Source organism: Phoxinus phoxinus (assembly GCF_949152265.1).
Source record: "Phoxinus phoxinus genome assembly, chromosome: 2".
In the NCBI taxonomy this organism is placed as follows: domain Eukaryota; kingdom Metazoa; phylum Chordata; class Actinopteri; order Cypriniformes; family Leuciscidae; genus Phoxinus; species Phoxinus phoxinus.
Window position 1 is genome coordinate 528,249 of NC_136877.1, and position 19,023 is coordinate 547,271.

The 19,023-nt window shown below is 39.9% G+C and overlaps 1 protein-coding gene across 2 annotated transcripts in view; it reads right to left on the reverse strand.

Annotated features, from left to right (window-relative positions):
• Window positions 1-76: 76 nt before the first annotated feature.
• Window positions 77-19,023, reverse strand: part of tyrp1a (tyrosinase-related protein 1a) — a 20,587-nt gene continuing 1,640 nt past the window's right edge. The window contains exons 2-8 of one of the 2 annotated variants that reach the window (XM_079604799.1): window positions 17,661-17,983; window positions 7,864-8,068; window positions 6,503-6,670; window positions 4,713-4,892; window positions 4,487-4,633; window positions 436-467; window positions 83-348 (exon numbers count right to left, since the gene is read on the reverse strand). In XM_079604799.1, the coding sequence (XP_079460925.1) occupies window positions 277-348; window positions 436-467; window positions 4,487-4,633; window positions 4,713-4,892; window positions 6,503-6,670; window positions 7,864-8,068; window positions 17,661-17,983 (1,127 nt within the window). In that variant the 3' untranslated portion in view covers window positions 83-276. Of the gene's footprint in view, window positions 468-4,486; window positions 4,634-4,712; window positions 4,893-6,502; window positions 6,671-7,863; window positions 8,069-17,660; window positions 17,984-19,023 lie in introns of both variants that reach the window. The other variant, XM_079604798.1, reaches the window with a different exon arrangement.

Consider the following 19,023-nt stretch of genomic DNA (forward strand, 5'->3'; position numbering starts at 1 on the left):
GCATTTTTTGTGAACATGTCCAGCTGGTGTAGCAGCGCCATCTAGCGGTGCAATGAAGAAACCACAGAGACTCGGTACACTTCAGTTTGGCACTGGTTTATTTCAGTCTTATTAGTATGAGACTTTAAAGTATTCACAATAAACTATTAAATAATGTCCAAAGATATTTTGTAAATAGCTTTAATGGAAGTTTAATGGTGATTATTTCACATTATGTCAGTGATATCAGGCAGGGTTATGAGTGTCATCTTCTGTTCGAGGTCATATTATCAGTGTTTACACTACAGACTGTGTTTTGTTGTGGTCGTCGTAGCGCTGATAATGGTCTCCAAGCAACGGTTGCCGACCCTCCGTCCTATTGGAGCGCGACTTGATGACACACGTGGTGGCGGCAAAAATAATCGCCACAGCGATGAGGGCGGCAACCACGGTTACGGTGATGATCTGGGTCAGTGTGAGAGGACGAGCTGAAAATATGAGACAATTACACATCAACATCATTTTAGACTTTACTAGAGTTAACTACAGTTCACTACAGTTTATTTTAGTTTACTAGAGTTCACTAGAGTTCACTAAAGTTCACTGGAGTCCACTAGTCAACAAGTTCACCAAAGTTTAGTAGTCAACTAGAGTTTACTATGGTCAATTAGAGTCAACTAGAGTTTACTAGGGTCAACTAGAGTTCACTACGGTCAATTAGAGTCAACTAGAGTTTACTAGGGTCAACTAGAGTTTACTAGGGTCAACTAGAGTTTACTAGGGTCAACTAGAGCTAACTAAGGTCAACTAGAGTTTACTAGGGTCAACTAGAGTTTACTAGGGTCAACTAGAGTTTATTAGGGTCAACTAGAGTTTACTAGGGTCAACTAGAGTTTACTAGGGTCAACTAGAGTTTATTAGGGTCAACTAGAGTTCACTATGGTCAATTAGAGTCAACTAGAGTTTACTAGGGTCAACTAGAGTTCACTACGGTCAATTAGAGTCAACTAGAGTTTACTAGGTCAACTAGTTCACAGAAGTTTACAAGTCAACTAGAGTCAACTAGAGTTCCCAAGTCAACTAGTTCACAGACGTTTACGAGTCAACTAGAGTTTACTAGGGTCAATTAGAGTCAACTATAGTCAACTAGAGTTTACTAGTCAACTAGATCACAGAAGTTTACTAATCCACTAGAATCAACTAGAGTTTACCAAAGTTTACTAGTCAACTAAAGTTCACTTGTTTCAACTGGTTCACCAAAGTACACAAGTCAACTAGAGTTTACACAAGTCAACTAGAGTTTACACAAGTCAACTAGAGTTCACTAGTCAACTAGTTAACCAAAGTTCACTAGAGTCTAGTAGAGTTCACTAAAGTTCACTAGTCAACTACTTGTTTACTGGAGTTAACTAGAGTCAACTAGAGTTCACTAAAGTTTACTAGAGTTCACTAAAGTTTACTAAAGTTTATTAGAGTCCACTAGATCACTGAAGTTCACTAGTCAACAAGTTCACCAAAGTTTAGTAGTCAACTAGAGTTCACTATGGTCAATTAGAGCCAACTAGAGTTTACTAGGGTCAACTAGAGTTCACTACGGTCAATTAGAGTCAACTAGAGTTTACTAGGGTCAACTAGAGTTTACTAGGGTCAACTAGAGTTTACTAGGGTCAACTAGAGTTTATTAGGGTCATCTAGAGTTTACTAGGGTCAACTAGAGTTTACTAGGGTCAACTAGAGTTTACTAGGGTCAACTAGAGTTTATTAGGGTCAACTAGAGTTTACTAGGGTCAACTAGAGTTTACTAGGGTCAACTAGAGTTTATTAGGGTCAACTAGAGTTCACTATGGTCAATTAGAGTCAACTAGAGTTTACTAGAGTCAACTAGAGTTCACTACGGTCAATTAGAGTCAACTAGAGTTTACTAGGGTCAACTAGAGTTCACTACGGTCAATTAGAGTCAACTAGAGTTTACTAGGGTCAACTAGAGTTCACTACGGTCAATTAGAGTCAACTAGAGTTTACTAGGGTCAACTAGAGTTTACTAGGGTCAACTAGAGTTTATTAGGGTCATCTAGAGTTTACTAGGGTCAACTAGAGTTTACTAGGGTCAACTAGAGCTAACTAGGGTCAACTAGAGTTTACTAGGGTCAACTAGAGTTTACTAGGGTCAACTAGAGTTTATTAGGGTCAACTAGAGTTTACTAGGGTCAACTAGAGTTTACTAGGGTCAACTAGAGTTTACTAGGGTCAACTAGAGTTTATTAGGGTCAACTAGAGTTTATTAGGGTCAACTAGAGTTCACTATGGTCAATTAGAGTCAACTAGAGTTTACTAGGGTCAACTAGAGTTCACTACGGTCAATTAGAGTCAACTAGAGTTTACTAGGTCATTTAGTTCACAGAAGTTTACAAGTCAACTAGAGTCAACTAGAGTTCCCAAGTCAACTAGTTCACAGACGTTTACGAGTCAACTAGAGTTTACTAGGGTCAATTAGAGTCAACTATAGTCAACTATAGTCAACTAGAGTTTACTAGTCAACTAGATCACAGAAGTTTACTAATCCACTAGAATCAACTAGAGTTTACCAAAGTTTACTAGTCAACTAAAGTTCACTTGTTTCAACTGGTTCACCAAAGTACACAAGTCAACTAGAGTTTACACAAGTCAACTAGAGTTTACACAAGTCAACTAGAGTTCACTAGTCAACTAGTTAACCAAAGTTCACTAGAGTCCAGTAGAGTTCACTAAAGTTCACTAGTCAACTACTTGTTTACTGGAGTTAACTAGAGTCAACTAGAGTTCACTAAAGTTTACTAGAGTTCACTAAAGTTTACTAAAGTTTATTAGAGTCCACTAGATCACTGAAGTTCACTAGTCAACAAGTTCACCAAAGTTTAGTAGTCAACTAGAGTTCACTATGGTCAATTAGAGCCAACTAGAGTTTACTAGGGTCAACTAGAGTTCACTACGGTCAATTAGAGTCAACTAGAGTTTACTAGGGTCAACTAGAGTTTACTAGGGTCAACTAGAGTTTACTAGGGTCAACTAGAGTTTACTAGGGTCAACTAGAGTTTACTAGGGTCAACTAGAGTTTATTAGGGTCAACTAGAGTTTACTAGGGTCAACTAGAGTTTACTAGGGTCAACTAGAGTTTATTAGGGTCAACTAGAGTTCACTATGGTCAATTAGAGTCAACTAGAGTTTACTAGAGTCAACTAGAGTTCACTACGGTCAATTAGAGTCAACTAGAGTTTACTAGGGTCAACTAGAGTTTATTAGGGTCAACTAGAGTTTACTAGGGTCAACTAGAGTTTACTAGGGTCAACTAGAGTACTAGGGTCAACTAGAGTTTACTAGGGTCAACTAGAGTTTATTAGTCAACTAGAGTTTACTAGGGTCAACTAGAGTTTACTAGGGTCAACTAGAGTTTACTAGGGTCAACTAGAGTTTATTAGGGTCAACTAGAGTTCACTATGGTTAATTAGAGTCAACTAGAGTTTACTAGGGTCAACTAGAGTTCACTACGGTCAATTAGAGTCAACTAGAGTTTACTAGGTCAACTAGTTCACAGAAGTTTACAAGTCAACTAGAGTCAACTAGATTTCCCAAGTCAACTAGTTCACAGACGTTTACGAGTCAACTAGAGTTTACTAGGGTCAATTAGAGTCAACTAGAGTCAACTAGAGTTCCCAAGTCAACTAGTTCACAGACGTTTACGAGTCAACTAGAGTTTACTAGGGTCAATTAGAGTCAACTATAGTCAACTAGAGTTTACTAGGGTCAACTAGAGTCAACTATAGTCAACTAGAGTTTACTAGTCAACTAGATCACAGAAGTTTACTAATCCACTAGAATCAACTAGAGTTTACCAAAGTTTACTAGTCAACTAAAGTTCACTTGTGTCAACTGGTTCACCAAAGTACACAAGTCAACTAGAGTTTACACAAGTCAACTAGAGTTTACACAAGTCAACTAGAGTTCACTAGTCAACTAGAGTTTACACAAGTCAACTAGAGTTCACTAGTCAACTAGTTAACCAAAGTTCAGTAGAGTCCAGTAGAGTTCACTAAAGTTTACTAGAGTTCACTAAAGTTTACTAAAGTTTATTAGAGTCCACTAGAGTTCACTAAAGTTCACTGGAGTCCACTAGTTCACCAAAGTTTACTAGTCAAATAGAGTTTATTAGTTCACTAGTCACACACCACTAGTTCACCAAAGTTTACAAGTCAACTAGACTAGAGTTCATTAGTCAACTAGAGTTATCTAGTCAACTAGTTCAACAAAGTGTACTAGAGTCAACTAGAGTTCACTAGAGTCAACTAGAGTTCACTAGAGTCAACTAGAGTTCACTAGAGTCAACTAGTTCAATAAAATCAACTATAAGTTCACTTAAGTGTACTAGAGTTGACTGATTATAAATAATAATAATCATCATCATATAAAATAATAATATTCATAAACAATAATAATAATGATGATCATAAATAATAATAATAATGAAGTTGACCTGGCCACTCGATGTCATAGGAGTATCCCAGGTTCTCCGGCGCTGTGAGAAACATCTCTGCGTTGGTCACCGGCGGCCAGAAGGGCACCATGTTAAACTCCCTGTTGTGGCCGATGGGGGTGTTTTCCAGCGGATAGACGGAGGCGTCTGGAGCAACACACACACACACACACACACGTTAACCTCCAGCTGATCCTCCACGACTGACAGTGACGGAGAGCCTCACCTGGACTGTGTCTGCGCAGCCACTCGTCGAAGATTGCGTCAGTGAAGGTGTGCAGCAGCAGGAACATGGGGTCGTTGGGTGAGAGATGAGTCTGACCACCCGTCCCGTTCAGGAACAGATGAGCCAGGTTATGCAGACTGCGCACCGCAGGGTCATAGTTCCCCCCAGGAGCGCTGTACCCTAACAAGACAACACCACACCTAGAGTTCACTACAGTTTATTAAAGTTTACTAGTCAACTAGTTCACAAAGTTTTACTTGAGTTCACAAGAGTAAACTAGCGATCACTAGAGTTCAATAGAGTCCACTAGAATCAACTAGAGATCACTAGAGTTCACTATAGTCAACTAGTTCACAAAAGTTTACTAGACTTCACTAGAGTTCAATAGAGTCCACTAGAATCAACTAGAGTTAACTAGAGTTCACTAGTCAACTAGAGTTCACTAGAGTCAAGTAGAGTTCACTAAAGTGAAGTAGAGTTCACTAGAGTCAACTAGAGTTCTCTAGAGTCAAGTAGAGTTCACTAAAGTCAAGAAAAGTTTACTAGAGTCAACTAGAGTTCTCTAGAGTCAAGTAGAGTTCACTAAAGTTAAGTAGAGTTCACTAGAGTCAAGTAGAGTTCACTAAAGTCATGTAGAGTTCACTAGAGTCAAGTAGAGTTCACTAAAGTCAAGGAGAGTTCACTAGAGTCAAGTAGAGTTCACTTAAGTCAAGTAGAGTTCACTAAAGTCAAGTAAAGTTCACTAGAGTCAACTAGAGTTCTCTAGAGTCAAGTAGAGTTCACTAAAGTTAAGTAGAGTTCACTAGAGTCAAGTAGAGTTCACTAAAGTCAAGTAGAGTTCACTAGAGTCAAGTAGAGTTCACTAAAGTCAAGTAGAGTTCACTAGAGTCAAGTAGAGTTCACTTAAGTCAAGTAGAGTTCACTAAAGTCAAGTAAAGTTCACTAGAGTCAACTAGAGTTCAATAGTTCGCTAGAGTCAACTAGAGTTCACTAGTTAACTAGTGTCCACTAGAGTTCACTAGAGTCAACTAGAGTCCACTAGAGTTAACTAAAGTTTACTAGTCAACTAGAGTTCACTCAGGTTTACTTGAGTTCACTAAAGTCAAGTAGAGTTCACTAGAGTCAACTAGAGTTCAATAGTTCGCTAGAGTCAACTAGAGTTCACTAGTTAACTAGTGTCCACTAGAGTTCACTAGAGTCAACTAAAGTTTACTAGTCAACTAGAGTTCACTAGAGTCAAGTAGAGTTAACTAGAGTCAAGTAGAGTTCACTAAAGTCAACTAAAGTTCACTAGAGTCAAGTAGAGTTCTCTAGTCAACTTGAGTTTACTAGACTTCACTAGAGCCTATTAGAGTTTAATAGAGTCAACTAGAGTTCACTAGTCACGTAGAGTTCACTAGTCCACTAGAGTGAACTAGTTAACTAGAGCTCACTAGAACCAACTAGAGTTTACTAAAGTTCACTAGAGTTCACTAGAGTTCACTAAAGTTCACTAGAGTTCACTAGAGTTCACTAGAGTTCACTAGAGTTCACTAAAGTTCACTAGAGTTCACTAAAGTTCACTAGAGTTCACTAGAGTTCACTAAAGTTCACTAGAGTTCACTAGAGTTCACTAAAGTTTACTAAAGTTCACTAGAGTTCACTAAAGTTCACTAAAGTTCACTAGAGTCAACTAAAGTTCACTAGAGTTCACTAAAGTTCACTAAAGTTCAGTAGAGTTCACTAGAGTTCACTAAAATTCACTAGAGTCAACTAGAGTTCACTAGAGTTCACTAGAGTTCACTGCTCACCCTCAATGCTGTTCCTGAAGCTGTCGGACGAGGTGGAGTAGAAGGGTGGCGAGTCGAAGGCGTTGATCTCTAAACACGACGCCACATCTTGCGGCTCCGGCAGCCGCTGCACCATCGGCCGCCCAACGTTACCGGCAGGGTTCCTGCGGATCGGACTGCTCTCCGAACCTCACACCACCATAACAGCCATATTAATAACAATGATCATAGCGATATTACTTCATAAAAATAATAGAAATAAATAAAAAATTATAATAATATTAATAAACAAATAATATTATTATAAAAAATTATAAATAACAAACAATAATAATAATAATAATATTGATGATGATGATAATAATGATATTATTACTTTCAAAATATTAATAAAAATAATTATAATAATAATAACAATAATACTACTAATGATAATAATAATCAGCATGATGTTAATAATACTGATAACAATAACAATATGAATCGTTCACATACACTTCACAAGAAACTGAAAAATAAGTCCCGCGGATATAAAGGAATGAAGCTTGTGAGGTAACGCAGCGCTGTTCACTCGCTCTACGCTAACACTAAACTACACTTGAGTGTGTTAAAGTTATAATGTTATTCTGTATGAGACTAGCAGTACGCTAGATCAACATTAGAATAACATCCTGATCATATTCTAACATTTCATCATGTTGAGCAATATAACATTGATTAGTTTTATATACATTTGCTCACCGGTCTAATAAAGCTCATTCAAGAGCGCGTTCACCAACCACTCAAAACCTAAATAAACAGTGTTCAACCAATCACCGACAGGGGCGGGTGTTGTGAGGTTCTGCGCTCGTGCACGGCTGCACGTGAAGTCGGAGCTGAAGAAGAAGCCAGCCTCTATCAATGAACAAGAGAAACTGAACATGGCTGAGTCAATCCCGAGGAGGAGGAGGAGGAGGAGGAGGAGGAGGAGGGCGATGGAATACCATCGTGTTTATTCCAAGACACGGCTTCTTCTTCAACTCCGACTGAGCCGTGCACGAGCGCAGAACCTCACAACACCCGCCCCTGTCGGTGATTGGTTGAACACTGTTTATTTAGGTTTTGAGTGGTTGGTGAAACCAATTGTTTTTGTGTGCAGATCTCAGAGCCTAGGCTGCTACAGAGACGCGGCGTTCTGACGGCCTGCTTATAGGGCGGGCAGCTAGCGGATCGTTAGGAAAGATTAGATGAATGTGATCATTTATTTTTGGGCCTGAAATCGCTGATACAACCTTTAAGAGTGCGAGCATTTAAAGAGACAGGCAACAAAACTGCAGAATAAATAGAAGGCTGATGTGAATGCTGATATAGTTATGGTTATAGTTATGCTGATGAGATCTCACTGTTGCAGATGGTCCCCAGCGTGTCGTACTCCTCCACGCTCTCACACACGACCCTCCAGCGTGAGAAGATGGAGTTGGAGCTGATGGAGTTGGTGTCGAAGGAGCTGCGCGCGCCCATCAGATCATCCGTGCAGACGTCACACACACTCCCGCCGATCGCGAAGTTCCAGTATGGCAGCGCGAAGCTCTGGTCTCCCAACATGTCCTGAGAAAAAACCCGTCAGATCACAGTAATTATCTGAGAGAAACCCGTCAGATCACAGTAATTATCTGAGAGAAACCTGACAGATTACAGTAATCATCTGAGAGAAACCCATCAGATCACAGTAATTATCTGAGAGAAACCCGTCAGATCACAGTAATTATCTGAGAGAAACCCGTCAGATCACAGTAATTATCTGAGAGAAACCCGTCAGATCACAGTAATCATCTGAGAGAAACCCGTCAGATTACAGTAATCATCTGAGAGAAACCCGTCAGATTACAGTAATCATCTGAGAGAAACCCGTCAGATCACAGTAATCATCTGAGAGAAACCCGTCAGATCACAGTAATCATCTGAGAGAAACCCGTCAGATTACAGTAATCATCTGAGAGAAACCCGTCAGATCACAGTAATCATCTGAGAGAAACCCGTCAGATCACAGTAATTATCTGAGAGAAACCCGTCAGATCACAGTAATTATCTGAGAGAAACCCGTCAGATCACAGTAATCATCTGAGAGAAACCCGACAGATCACAGTAATTATCTGAGAGAAACTCGTCAGATTACAGTAATCATCTGAGAGAAACCCGTCAGATCACAGTAATCATCTGAGAGAAACCCGTCAGATTACAGTAATTATCTGAGAGAAACCCGTCAGATCACAGTAATTATCTGAGAGAAACCCGTCAGATCACAGTAATTATCTGAGAGAAACCCGTCAGATTACAGTAATTATCTGAGAGAAACCCGTCAGATTACAGTAATCATCTGAGAGAAACCCGTCAGATGACAGTAATCATCTGAGAGAAACCCGTCAGATTACAGTAATCATCTGAGAGAAACCCGTCAGATCACAGTAATTATCTGAGAGAAACCCATCAGATCACAGTAATTATCTGAGAGAAACCCGTCAGATTACAGTAATCATCTGAGAGAAACCCATCAGATCACAGTAATTATCTGAGAGAAACCCGTCAGATCACAGTAATTATCTGAGAGAAACCCGTCAGATTACAGTAATCATCTGAGAGAAACCCGTCAGATCACAGTAATTATCTGAGAGAAACCCGTCAGATCACAGTAATTATCTGAGAGAAACCCGTCAGATCACAGTAGTCATCTGAGAGAAACCCGTCAGATCACAGTAATTATCTGAGAGAAACCCGTCAGATCACAGTAATCATTTGAGAGAAACCCGTCAGATCACAGTAATTATCTGAGAGAAACCCGTCAGATCACAGTAATTATCTGAGAGAAACTCGTCAGATTACAGTAATTATCTGAGAGAAACCCGTCAGATTACAGTAATCATCTGAGAGAAACCCGTCAGATTACAGTAATCATCTGAGAGAAACCCGTCAGATTACAGTAATCATCTGAGAGAAACCCGTCAGATTACAGTAATTATCTGAAAGAAACCCGTCAGATCACAGTAATCATCTGAGAGAAACCCGTCAGATTACAGTAATCATCTGAGAGAAACCCGTCAGATCACAGTAATTATCTGAGAGAAACCCTTCAGATTACAGTAATCATCTGAGAGAAACCCGTCAGATCACAGTAATCATCTGAGAGAAACCCGTCAGATTACAGTAATCATCTGAGAGAAACTCGTCAGATCACAGTAATTATCTGATAGAAACCCGTCAGATCACAGTAATTATCTGAGAGAAACCCGTCAGATCACAGTAATTATCTGAAAGAAACCCGTCAGATTACAGTAATCATCTGAGAGAAACCCATCAGATTCACAGTAATTATCTGAGAGAAACCCGTCAGATCACAGTAATCATCTGAGAGAAACCCGTCAGATCACAGTAATTATCTGAAAGAAACCCGTCAGATTACAGTAATCATCTGAGAGAAACCCGTCAGATTCACAGTAATTATCTGAGAGAAACCCTTCAGATTACAGTAATCATCTGAGAGAAACCCGTCAGATCACAGTAATCATCTGAGAGAAACCCGTCAGATTACAGTAATCATCTGAGAGAAACCCGTCAGATCACAGTAATTATCTGAAAGAAACCCGTCAGATCACAGTAATTATCTGAGAGAAACCCGTCAGATCACAGTAATCATCTGAGAGAAACCCGTCAGATCACAGTAATCATCTGAGAGAAACCCGTCAGATCACAGTAATCATCTGAGAGAAACCCGTCAGATCACAGTAATCATCTGAGAGAAACCCGTCAGATCACAGTAATTATCTGAGAGAAACCCGTCAGATCACAGTAATCATCTGAGAGAAACCCGTCAGATCACAGTAATCATCTGAGAGAAACCCGTCAGATCACAGTAATTATCTGAGAGAAACCCGTCAGATCACAGTTATCATCTGAGAGAAACCCGTCAGATTACAGTAATTATCTGAGAGAAACCTGTCAGATCACAGTAATTATCTGAGAGAAACCCGTCAGATCACAGTAATCATCTGAGAGAAACCCGTCAGATCACAGTAATCATCTGAGAGAAACCCGTCAGATCACAGTAATCATCTGAGAGAAACCCGTCAGATCACAGTTATCATCTGAGAGAAACCCGTCAGATCACAGTAATTATCTGAGAGAAACTCGTCAGATCACAGTAATCATCTGAGAGAAACCCGTCAGATCACAGTTATCATCTGAGAGAAACTCGTCAGATCACAGTAATCATCTGAGAGAAACTCGTCAGATCACAGTAATTATCTGAGAGAAACCCGTCAGATCACAGTAATCATCTGAGAGAAACCCGTCAGATCACAGTAATCATCTGAGAGAAACCCGTCAGATCACAGTAATTATCTGAGAGAAACTCGTCAGATCACAGTAATCATCTGAGAGAAACTCGTCAGATCACAGTAATCATCTGAGAGAAACTCGTCAGATCACAGTAATTATCTGAGAGAAACCCGTCAGATCACAGTAATCATCTGAGAGAAACCCGTCAGATTACAGTAATTATCTGAGAGAAACCCGTCAGATCACAGTAATCATCTGAGAGAAACCCGTCAGATTACAGTAATTATCTGAGAGAAACCTGTCAGATTACAGTAATTATCTGAGAGAAACCCGTCAGATCACAGTAATTATCTGAGAGAAACCCGTCAGATCACAGTAATTATCTGAGAGAAACCCGTCAGATCACAGTAATTATCTGAGAGAAACCCGTCAGATCACAGTAATCATCTGAGAGAAACCCTTCAGATTACAGTAATCATCTGAGAGAAACCCGTCAGATCACAGTAATCATCTGAGAGAAACCCGTCAGATCACAGTAATCATCTGAGAGAAACCCGTCAGATCACAGTTATCATCTGAGAGAAACCCGTCAGATCACAGTAATTATCTGAGAGAAACTCGTCAGATCACAGTAATCATCTGAGAGAAACCCGTCAGATCACAGTTATCATCTGAGAGAAACTCGTCAGATCACAGTAATCATCTGAGAGAAACTCGTCAGATCACAGTAATTATCTGAGAGAAACCCGTCAGATCACAGTAATCATCTGAGAGAAACCCGTCAGATCACAGTAATCATCTGAGAGAAACCCGTCAGATCACAGTAATTATCTGAGAGAAACTCGTCAGATCACAGTAATCATCTGAGAGAAACTCGTCAGATCACAGTAATCATCTGAGAGAAACTCGTCAGATCACAGTAATTATCTGAGAGAAACCCGTCAGATCACAGTAATCATCTGAGAGAAACCCGTCAGATTACAGTAATTATCTGAGAGAAACCCGTCAGATCACAGTAATCATCTGAGAGAAACCCGTCAGATTACAGTAATTATCTGAGAGAAACCTGTCAGATTACAGTAATTATCTGAGAGAAACCCGTCAGATCACAGTAATTATCTGAGAGAAACCCGTCAGATCACAGTAATTATCTGAGAGAAACCCGTCAGATCACAGTAATTATCTGAGAGAAACCCGTCAGATCACAGTAATCATCTGAGAGAAACCCTTCAGATTACAGTAATCATCTGAGAGAAACCCGTCAGATCACAGTAATCATCTGAGAGAAACCCGTCAGATTACAGTAATTATCTGAGAGAAACCCGTCAGATCACAGTAATTATCTGAGAGAAACCCGTCAGATCACAGTATTCATCTGAGAGAAACCCGTCAGATTACAGTAATTATCTGAGAGAAACCCGTCAGATTACAGTAATTATCTGAGAGAAACCCGTCAGATCACAGTAAATCATCTGAGAGAAACCCGTCAGATCACAGTTATCATCTGAGAGAAACCCGTCAGATTACAGTAATTATCTGAGAGAAACCCGTCAGATTACAGTAATCATCTGAGAGAAACCCGTCAGATTACAGTAATCATCTGAGAGAAACCCGTCAGATTACAGTAATCATCTGAGAGAAACCCGTCAGATCACAGTAATTATCTGAGAGAAACCCGTCAGATTACAGTAATCATCTGAGAGAAACCCGTCAGATCACAGTAATTATCTGAGAGAAACCCGTCAGATCACAGTAATTATCTGAGAGAAACCCGTCAGATCACAGTAATCATCTGAGAGAAACCCGTCAGATCACAGTAATTATCTGAGAGAAACCCGTCAGATCACAGTAATCATCTGAGAGAAACCCGTCAGATCACAGTAATCATCTGAGAGAAACCCGTCAGATCACAGTAATTATCTGAGAGAAACCCGACAGATCACAGTAATTATCTGAGAGAAACTCGTCAGATCACAGTAATCATCTGAGAGAAACCCGTCAGATCACAGTAATCATCTGAGAGAAACCCGTCAGATCACAGTAATTATCTGAGAGAAACCAGTCAGATCACAGTAGTCATCTGAGAGAAACCAGTCAGATCACAGTAGTCATCTGAGAGAAACTCGTCAGATCACAGTAATTATCTGAGAGAAACCCGACAGATCACAGTAATTATCTGAGAGAAACTCGTCAGATCACAGTAATCATCTGAGAGAAACCCGTCAGATCACAGTAATTATCTGAGAGAAACCAGTCAGATCACAGTAGTCATCTGAGAGAAACCAGTCAGATCACAGTAGTCATCTGAGAGAAACTCGTCAGATCACAGTAATCATCTGAGAGAAACCCGTCAGATCACAGTAATCATCTGAGAGAAACCCGTCAGATCACAGTAATTATCTGAGAGAAACCAGTCAGATCACAGTAATCATCTGAGAGAAACCAGTCAGATCACAGTAATCATCTGAGAGAAACCTGTCAGATCACAGTAATCATCTGAGAGAAACCAGTCAGATCACAGTAATCATCTGAGAGAAACCCGTCAGATCACAGTAATTATCTGAGAGAAACCCGTCAGATCACAGTAATCATCTGAGAGAAACCCGTCAGATCACAGTAATTATCTGAGAGAAACCCGTCAGATTACAGTAATCATTTGAGAGAAACCCGTCAGATCACAGTAATTATCTGAGAGAAACCCGTCAGATCACAGTAATCATCTGAGAGAAACCCGTCAGATCACAGTAATTATCTGAGAGAAACCCGACAGATCACAGTAATCATCTGAGAGAAACCAGTCAGATCACAGTAATCATCTGAGAGAAACCCGTCAGATCACAGTAATCATCTGAGAGAAACTCGTCAGATCACAGTAATTATCTAAGAGAAACTCGTCAGATCACAGTAATCATCTGAGAGAAACCCGTCAGATCACAGTAATCATCTGAGAGAAACCCGTCAGATCACAGTAATTATCTGAGAGAAACCCGTCAGATCACAGTAATTATCTGAGAGAAACCCGTCAGATCACAGTAATTATCTGAGAGAAACCAGTCAGATCACAGTAGTCATCTGAGAGAAACCAGTCAGATCACAGTAGTCATCTGAGAGAAACTCGTCAGATCACAGTAATCATCTGAGAGAAACCCGTCAGATCACAGTAATCATCTGAGAGAAACCCGTCAGATCACAGTAATTATCTGAGAGAAACCAGTCAGATCACAGTAATCATCTGAGAGAAACCAGTCAGATCACAGTAATCATCTGAGAGAAACCTGTCAGATCACAGTAATCATCTGAGAGAAACCAGTCAGATCACAGTAATTATCTGAGAGAAACCCGTCAGATCACAGTAATCATCTGAGAGAAACCAGTCAGATCACAGTAATCATCTGAGAGAAACCTGTCAGATCACAGTAATCATCTGAGAGAAACCAGTCAGATCACAGTAATCATCTGAGAGAAACCTGTCAGATCACAGTAATCATCTGAGAGAAACCCATCAGATTACAGTAATCATTTGAGAGAAACCAGTCAGATCACAGTAATCATCTGAGAGAAACCTGTCAGATCACAGTAATCATCTGAGAGAAACCAGTCAGATCACAGTAATCATCTGAGAGAAACCTGTCAGATCACAGTAATCATCTGAGAGAAACCAGTCAGATCACAGTAATTATCTGAGAGAAACCCGTCAGATTACAGTAATCATTTGAGAGAAACCCGTCAGATCACAGTAATTATCTGAGAGAAACCCGTCAGATCACAGTAATCATCTGAGAGAAACCCGTCAGATTACAGTAATCATTTGAGAGAAACCCGTCAGATCACAGTAATCATCTGAGAGAAACCCGTCAGATCACAGTAATTATCTGAGAGAAACCCGTCAGATCACAGTAATCATCTGAGAGAAACTCGTCAGATCACAGTAATCATCTGAGAGAAACCCGTCAGATTACAGTAATTATCTGAGAGAAACCCGTCAGATTACAGTAATCATCTGAGAGAAACCCGTCAGATCACAGTAATTATCTGAGAGAAACCCGTCAGATTACAGTAATCATCTGAGAGAAACCCGTCAGATCACAGTAATTATCTGAGAGAAACCCGTCAGATCACAGTAATTATCTGAGAGAAACCCGTCAGATCACAGTAATCATCTGAGAGAAACCCGTCAGATCACAGTAATTATCTGAGAGAAACCCGTCAGATCACAGTAATCATCTGAGAGAAACCCGTCAGATCACAGTAATCATCTGAGAGAAACCCGTCAGATCACAGTAATTATCTGAGAGAAACCCGACAGATCACAGTAATTATCTGAGAGAAACTCGTCAGATCACAGTAATCATCTGAGAGAAACCCGTCAGATCACAGTAATCATCTGAGAGAAACCCGTCAGATCACAGTAATTATCTGAGAGAAACCAGTCAGATCACAGTAGTCATCTGAGAGAAACCAGTCAGATCACAGTAGTCATCTGAGAGAAACTCGTCAGATCACAGTAATCATCTGAGAGAAACCCGTCAGATCACAGTAATCATCTGAGAGAAACCCGTCAGATCACAGTAATTATCTGAGAGAAACCAGTCAGATCACAGTAATCATCTGAGAGAAACCAGTCAGATCACAGTAATCATCTGAGAGAAACCTGTCAGATCACAGTAATCATCTGAGAGAAACCAGTCAGATCACAGTAATTATCTGAGAGAAACCCGTCAGATTACAGTAATCATCTGAGAGAAACCCGTCAGATTACAGTAATCATTTGAGAGAAACCCGTCAGATCACAGTAATTATCTGAGAGAAACCCGTCAGATCACAGTAATCATCTGAGAGAAACCCGTCAGATCACAGTAATCATCTGAGAGAAACCCGTCAGATCACAGTAATCATCTGAGAGAAACCAGTCAGATCACAGTAATCATCTGAGAGAAACCCGTCAGATCACAGTAATCATCTGAGAGAAACCCGTCAGATCACAGTAATCATCTGAGAGAAACCCGTCAGATCACAGTAATTATCTGAGAGAAACCAGTCAGATCACAGTAGTCATCTGAGAGAAACCAGTCAGATCACAGTAGTCATCTGAGAGAAACTCGTCAGATCACAGTAATCATCTGAGAGAAACCCGTCAGATCACAGTAATCATCTGAGAGAAACCCGTCAGATCACAGTAATTATCTGAGAGAAACCCGTCAGATTACAGTAATCATCTGAGAGAAACCCGTCAGATCACAGTAATTATCTGAGAGAAACCCGTCAGATCACAGTAATCATCTGAGAGAAACCCGTCAGATTACAGTAATCATTTGAGAGAAACCCGTCAGATCACAGTAATCATCTGAGAGAAACCCGTCAGATTACAGTAATCATTTGAGAGAAACCCGTCAGATCACAGTAATCATCTGAGAGAAACCCGTCAGATCACAGTAATTATCTGAGAGAAACTCGTCAGATCACAGTAATCATCTGAGAGAAACCCGTCAGATCACAGTAATTATCTGAGAGAAACCCGTCAGATCACAGTAATCATCTGAGAGAAACCCGTCAGATCACAGTAATTATCTGAGAGAAACCCGTCAGATTCACAGTAATCATCTGAGAGAAACCCGTCAGATCACAGTAATCATCTGAGAGAAACCCGTCAGATCACAGTAATCATCTGAGAGAAACCCGTCAGATCACAGTAATCATCTGAGAGAAACTCGTCAGATCACAGTAATCATCTGAGAGAAACTTGTCAGATCACAGTAATCATCTGAGAGAAACTCGTCAGATTACAGTAATTATCTGAGAGAAACCCGTCAGATCACAGTAATCATCTGAGAGAAACTCGTCAGATCACAGTAATCATCTGAGAGAAACTCGTCAGATTACAGTAATTATCTGAGAGAAACCCGTCAGATCACAGTAATTATGCTCAGATTTACATCTTGTTCTAGTCCTCAAAAACAAAGATAATTTGACCTTTGAATAACCTTCAGTGATGAAGATGTGAGGCTCCGGCTCTGAGACAGACGAGTCTTTGTGTGAGACTGTGTTAAACGCTTCATCACACGGTTAATCACACGGTTCATCACACGGTTCATCACACGGTTCATCACACGGTTCATCACACGATTCATCACACGGTTCATCACATGCTCCGCGCATAAAGGGTGAATCTGTGTTATTTTCCATTACTCTGATAATAATCACACACGGTTCACAGATCGTGAGTATCTGGAGTATCGATCTACAATTACAGATCATTAGATTCTTTATCAAATAAACACTGCAATCATATTTGAAACGGATCCAAAAGGGAATTCCAACAAAACAGGATCTGTTGGATGAGTTGGAAGTGTGTAAAGAAGGGTTTTTGGAACAAAGCTTCCCTAGATCAGGCTTTTCAATACAGACCACATGGACCCCCAAATATGGTCCCCATCCTAAAACTCTTACAAACAAACTTGTGCACTGAAAAATTCTAAATCTATAATCAAACAAGTCTTTTTTTCCTATTAAATGTGTCAGTTATTTATTTTGTTAATTTTTTTAATATATACAAATATTGTGTACAATTTTTTAATTGTTTTATTTTTCAAATATACGAATACAATTTTTATTTATTTATTTTGATCTATTTAATACATTAATAAATAATATATTTTTTTATTACACTTTAATCAATTTATTTATTTTAATCTAATTTATTTAAGATTTTATTTTAATCTTTTTGTTTAATTAGTAGGCTATTTATTTCTTATTTTACTTTTTTTTTCTCAAGTCTTTTCCACTTTACCACAATTGAATAGTTTCTCGTGAAATGTTCTAAGCAACACAATATTAAACTGTTCAAGATGACGCAACTGATCAACAGTACCTGCATGTCCCGCTCCAGCTGCAGTAAATGGTACCGGTGCCACGTGACGAACCCGGGCCCCTCGTGACTGAAGTCCACCCCGCCGAAGCTGTCCTGGCCGGGCCCGAGGAACGTCTTGCTGACCGAGTAATAGTGGGACCACACGAACAGGTTATAGATGCTGATGTTCTCGAACTGAACCGTGTTGTTGTCCGGCCCGAAGATCTCGGGGTACCGGCGGGTCGCGATCACGAGGTCCGGGTGGGGCGCGCGCTTGGCCTGGTCCAGCGCGGTCACGAACGCGCGCTTCTCCTCCGTGCTGAGCTGCATCACATTCCTCCGCACTGGAGAACCATAATCATTTAAAATGTATATTTTACGCATAATGTTTACTTAGCCTATGTATAATTAAATAAACGTTATATTAAATATTGACAGTCCCCTGCTGAGAATACCACCAGGCCAAAAACAACATGATCCAGGAATAATGCTGGTTTAGTTACGGTTTCACCAGAACATCAAGTTCGTCAACAAACTACCATGAATCTGTTTGACCAAGACAGGTCCTTAAAGGGATAGTTCACCCAAAATGAACATTAGCGCATGATTTCCTCACCCTGAACCTATCCTAGCGTATATGACATTCTTCTTTCAGACGAATACAATCTGACTTATATTGAAAAATGGCCTGGCTCTTCCAAGCTTTATAATGGCAGTGAATGTCGTTTCTGTATAAAAGTGCATCTATCCATCATAAAAGTGCATCTGTCCATCATAAAAGTGCATCTGTCCATCATAAAAGTGCATCTGTCCATCATAAAAGTGCATCTGTCCATCATAAAAGTGCATCTGACTGTCCATCATAAAAGTGCATGTGTCCATCATAAAAGTGCATCTGTCCATCATAAAAGTGCATCTGTCCATCATAAAAGTGCATCTATCCATCATAAAAGTGCATCTATCCATCATAAAAGTGCATCTCCATCATAAAAGTGCATCTATCCATCATAAAAGTGCATCTGACTGTCCATCATAAAAGTGCATGTGTCCATCATAAAAGTGCATCTGACTGTCCATCATAAAAGTGCATGTGTCCATCATAAAAGTGCATCTGTCCATCATAAAAGTGCATCTGTCCATCATAAAAGTGCATCTGTCCATCATAAAAGTGCATCTCCATCATAAAAGTGCATCTATCCATCATAAAAGTGCATCTGTCCATCATAAAAGTGCATCTGTCCATCATAAAAGTGCGTCTGTCCATCATAAAAGTGCATCTGTCCATCATAAAAGTGCATCTGTCCATCATAAAAGTGCATCTGTCCATCATAAAAGTGCATCTATCCATCATAAAAGTGCATCTGTCCATCATAAAAGTGCATCT